The sequence below is a fragment of the Lolium rigidum genome, chromosome 7, assembly GCF_022539505.1.
Source record: "Lolium rigidum isolate FL_2022 chromosome 7, APGP_CSIRO_Lrig_0.1, whole genome shotgun sequence".
NCBI lineage: Eukaryota > Viridiplantae > Streptophyta > Magnoliopsida > Poales > Poaceae > Lolium > Lolium rigidum.
Genome location: NC_061514.1, coordinates 30,853,447 through 30,858,554, shown reverse-complemented (window position 1 = coordinate 30,858,554; position 5,108 = coordinate 30,853,447). Strand labels below are relative to the sequence as shown.

The window sequence follows — 5,108 nt, the reverse complement described above, 5'->3', positions numbered from 1 at the left end:
CAGAACTTGTAAGTGTGTTTTTGTATGTCCCATGAATCTGGCCCTGTAATGCCATTCGAACGCTTATGTTAGAATGTCACTTATTTGAACACTCAGATGTTATACTATAAAGATGTTGAGCCACTTAGCTTTATGAGATCTATGTCTTTCTCTAATTATATTCTACCACTATTTTATCACATTATTTCTCTAATTTTAAGCCTGATTCTGGTGGGCCCCATGATGTGTACGTATATCCCATGGAAATACAAGTGTATAATGACCAGTGTGTGAGCTAAAATGGACGTAATGACATCTATCAAAAGTACACCGAATTGCAGTGGCATTTCTCCAAAATTGAAAATTGCAGTAGCGTTTCTCAAATAGTCGGAAATTGAGGTGGCATCTATAATCAAAGAAGAAACAAAAACGAGATGCAAAATGCAGCTTCCGGATACTGTAGAATTCTCGAACCATTGTTTTCACAGAAGCCTGGAGATATACACATAAGTTAACCAAAAATTTCTTGTACAGCTTCGCTTGGAAGCAAAACAAGATAGATGGGATGCGGACGCACGTGATACGACCACTCCTTACTACAGGCTAAATATATAATTAGTACCACACCCTTTTTCAAGTAGCATCCGAATAAGTACGGACAGGCATGGCCGTATGGGTCATGGAAAACTTTGCTAACATCTTAAGGAAAATCAAATGGCATTGGTGGTTGTTCAGGCCTTCTTGGGCTTGCAATCTGCTCCCACTGCTTGCTGGACTGATTTGAAACCGTCCCTGTCATTGCCTAATCGACGGTATCTCGGAGGAGGGATCCTCACGAGGGGGAGAAGAGAAGAAGTAGGGGCCATAGGGTAGAGTGCACACGGGACGGTGGTACGCGATTTACCCAGCTTCGGAACACCTGCACGATGACAGGGCCTACTGCTGCTTGTCTGGAATTATCTAGGCGCTTTCGCGTTGTTACAATGAGTTTACAATGAGTTGTGGTTGTGCCTCTAGAGCTCCCGGGATCCGGCTTATAAAGACGCACGGATCTAGGGTTTACATGGAGAGTCCTAGACGGATTACAGGTTGCCTAACTACGGTACAATGTCTTGCCGTGTACGTCAAGGATCCGCCTCCCTCTATACATCGTCCCGGATCCGGGTTCCTACTGGGCCTTCATGGATCCGGGTTCCTCCAAAGGTCGGTCGGATCCGGCTCCCTTCTCCTGGGCCGGACTCCGTCCTTCAGGATCAACAGCAACTGGGTCGCCGATGGGCCACATGCCACATCACCATCTATGGGCCACCCGGGCTTGCCGGATCCAGGCACTGTCGATGGTACACCCATGAAGTATACCCACAACAGTCCTTTCTAGACATTCTGCTAGCTCAGCCTGTTGCAGAACGTGTCAAATAACCATCAGCATCAGAATTCAGAAATTATTATTATTACATATAATCGACAATAATAACATTTCAGTCTGGATGGTTGGGATGATTTTTTTGGTGAACAGTGATACGATGTTATTGAGGCAAAAAAAAAACTGCAACTTGCAATATAAAAAATCAAGTACCAAATGTGTTTGACTCATCACCTTTATTCTTGGGATGAGAGCTGGACCACCATAGGCAAGGGCAGTGTAAAGTTGAACAAGTGTAGCTCCAGAACGTATCTTCTTGTACGCATCCTCACCGCTGCAGAAATCAATTGAATATTTGTGTTAAAAGTGCAAAGCACCGTCGAGGTAAATACAGACATAAATTGCATTACCTAGTTACACCACCACAGCCTATGAGGGGAACAGTGCCCTGCATGATATGCAAGAATTGGTAGTGAATGAGAATTACAACTTTACGAGACAAAGAAACAGCGCTAAAAATGCAATAACCAGGATGGAAGATGTGCTGAAGTAAATAGATATGGCATACTTAAGTAAAAAACGGGATAAAAACACACACCCCGGTAAGGATATACATCTCCTTGAGGACGCGGGTAGATGAGTCAAACAGAGGCTTCCCACTTAATCCACCGGTTTCTTGAGCTAGTGGATGTGCATCTGCAGGAGGCGGCCTTGCAATTGTTGTGTTCGATATAATCTGTGTCGTTAACAATGTTGATACATAATAAGCAAACATAAGTGAAACAACATGGAGAGGGAAATACATATTTGCGCAGAAGTTAAAAAGGATTATGATATTCAGCGAAGTGCCACGTAAAATGGTTGTGGAAGAACTGTCCACCTACCAGGCCATCCAACTTGGAAGAAAGAGCAACCTGCACAATAAGAAAAAGCATAAGAAAAACACAACCAATAGCCAATGAGCATGAAAAACAAGGCCAAGTTCAGTATGTTACCGCAGCAATGTCCTCAAGGTCCTCCTTCGACAAGTCCGGTGCGATCTTCACAAGCAATGGTGGTGGACCATCTTCAGCCCACTGCATTTCATCCCGTGCATCATGCACCTGCATATCCAGTGTAGGTCATACTAATTTCCCATGCAAATGAAGAAAAAGATCCAGTTCAACTAAAAAGACTACAAACCTTCTTCACAAGCTCCCTCAATTGCTTTCTACCTTGCAAGGCCCGAAGGCCTGGAGTATTTGGCGAGGAGATATTAATGACCTGCATTATGAGCAAGAAACCACTGTTAACATTTATTTAAAAAGCAGAGATAAAATAATCAAATGTTTTTCCTCAGACCATAGTCCCTAATTTCAATTAGTTATGTGCTTTAGCAGATAATAACAAGGAAAGTACACAGTTTCACAAAATAAGCCCTTCATTTCTCCATTGTGCACTGACAACAAACCATTCAAGAAATGAATACACTTTGTTCTTAAGCAAACAGTTCTCCATAATGATGTTTCTTTCTCTTTATGATCATTTGATGGGCCACGTTAGATGAGAATAGATCAACATGAATGAATGCAAAGTTGTTTACTGTAACAATCATATTGATCTGAATCTATGGTGCATATGAAACTGAAAGTACCAAATGCATGATGTTAAGTTATCTTGTAAGATCAATAGACGGATACCAGGTAATCAACATACTGCGACAACGAATGAACTCCTTGGATGTAGTCAGCAGCAGCATCTTCACTAGTCTTGTTCTTGCCAAGATTGACACCCAGAATTCCAGGTCCTGCTTTCCCTCCCTGCTTTACATTACTGGTTGATGAAGGATAGCTCGAAGTTTCCTCCATCTTCCGCTTACCATGTTGTGCCCCAAGACGCTTAGCGACTACTACAATTCCTTCACTGTTGAACCCGCAGCGATTGATTACAGCACTGAAGAGAAGGCAAGAAAATGCCATTATAAGAAGCCGTCAAGTAGAATTTTACTTGTGTTTTCATGATTTTGATTGACCCAAACAGTTTGAATACCAGTAACAGTATATGACTTCTTACCCATGCTCTTTCAATCTGAATATCCGAGGCTTGGGATTTCCCTCTTGAGGCTGTGGTGTCACAGAGCCAACTTCCACAAAGCCAAATCCAAGACCCAATAGACCCTCAACGGCCTCAGCATTTTTATCGAAACCAGCAGCAAGGCCAATTGGATTTGTAAAGTTCCTACCCCAAACCTCTAGCCCAAGAACTGGTGGATCAGGTCTCTTTTCTTTTGGAACAAATCCATGAGCAGCAGCAGTAACAGCCAAACGATGAGCAAACTCTGCATCCAGCAGTGCAAAAAGTGGATTCACCAGTTCTGTTGATCTGAATATCCAGCCACTGCATGATCACAAAGGGCATATGCGTTAGTGAATAGGCTCCTAGTTGATAGTTGTACCAAAAACAGTAGAAATAGGCAGGTGCTTATAAATTCGGGAATCCCATCTGGTGGCAATTTGAAGCGCCTATGGGGTATTTCCACGCCATTTTGATGTAACTAGATTTGGTGTCAGAAATTAAGGTCTAAGAACTTAGTATCATGTACCAAAGTGTGGCCTCGTCGGTAGTACTCACGTAAGCACCTCCAGCAATAGTCAGCCCTATCATGGCGCCAGTCAAAAGCCTACCCTGGCAAATCAACAAGGAAAAACAAGGAATAGTTAACTAATGAAAGTAGTAGACAAAAGGAGAGTAAATGGACACATAATCACTGTAGCAATTGTACAATCGATTCATTCCCAAGCAAACTTTCATAGGATCCTTCACAACAAAGTCATCCATGCAATGTTTTCAGTAAAGAAAAAGGTTGCAAGTTAGTATTCTGATAATGCTATGATCAATTCAGTCCCGGTGGATCGATCAGCCATTAGATCCCCCGCAAGCAACTATTCATCAATGCACTTTAAAAATTAAAAAATTCAAAAAACAGAAGTTGCAAGTCAATATTGCTATCAAATTCTCAAGAGTATCTACAGGAACAGTAGGAGTCAGTTTTTTTGTTCGTATTACATCATGCCGAGACAGAGTGCAAGTAAGAGGTTGCGCTACAGAAAGTTACAAAAAAGAAGAGTATCTTTCTCAAAGATGCAATTTGAGATGCAACGGGGCGTCAAGATGGCACGAGAACATGGACCAGAACAACAACGCAGCGTGCTAGCACTAGCAGGCAGCAGCAGCAAGCACACCACCAAAACCACGCGAAAGATAGCAGGCAGGCCGAAAACCATCCCTTTGCTAGAGAAAAACAGGTCGCGGAGGATCTCAGAGAAGAGCAGAGCGCGCGCGTGAGGTGTATGCGTTAATGCCGAAGAGACGGCGGAGCGGGGAGAGCGTGGTTACCTTGCGGGGAGGCGGGGGCACCTTATTAGTAGCAGCCGCGGGTCCGGCCGGCGCGCCCGACGAAGCTGCGGAAGCCGTGCTGGCCTGCCGGGAGGGGCCGGCGCCGGCGCGCCACGGGGAGCCGCGCAGGAGTGCGCCGCGGAGGGAGCGCCGCCACGCGCTGGCGGCGGCGGAGGACATGGCGGGAGGGTGGAGCGGCCCGGGAGCCGACGGCGATGGGGGCGGCGGCGAGGCGGGGCGGGGGTTTGGGTCGGCGTGGAGAGCAAGCAGGACGTGGAAGGAAAGTAGGGGACTATTCTCTTCTCAATTGGGCTATAGGCCTGCAAACGGCCCAGCCCGGACTATATATATATATATAAGGGTTGCACTATTCTGAAACCGGTGCTCAAAA

The 5,108-nt window shown here is 44.9% G+C and overlaps 1 protein-coding gene across 1 annotated transcript; it reads right to left on the bottom strand.

The window, feature by feature from the left end:
• Positions 1–1,254: 1,254 nt before the first annotated feature.
• LOC124676786 (dihydroorotate dehydrogenase (quinone), mitochondrial-like) lies at positions 1,255–4,897 on the bottom strand. The gene is made up of 11 exons (XM_047212816.1): positions 4,718–4,897; positions 3,924–4,006; positions 3,395–3,718; positions 3,022–3,274; positions 2,525–2,605; positions 2,338–2,445; positions 2,227–2,256; positions 1,941–2,078; positions 1,753–1,790; positions 1,577–1,676; positions 1,255–1,375 (listed from the first exon to the last, which is right to left on the bottom strand). Exons 1-11 carry the CDS (start codon positions 4,895–4,897, stop codon positions 1,271–1,273), a joined length of 1,440 nt encoding a protein of 479 aa, XP_047068772.1. The 3' UTR covers positions 1,255–1,270.
• Positions 4,898–5,108: the final 211 nt, after the last annotated feature.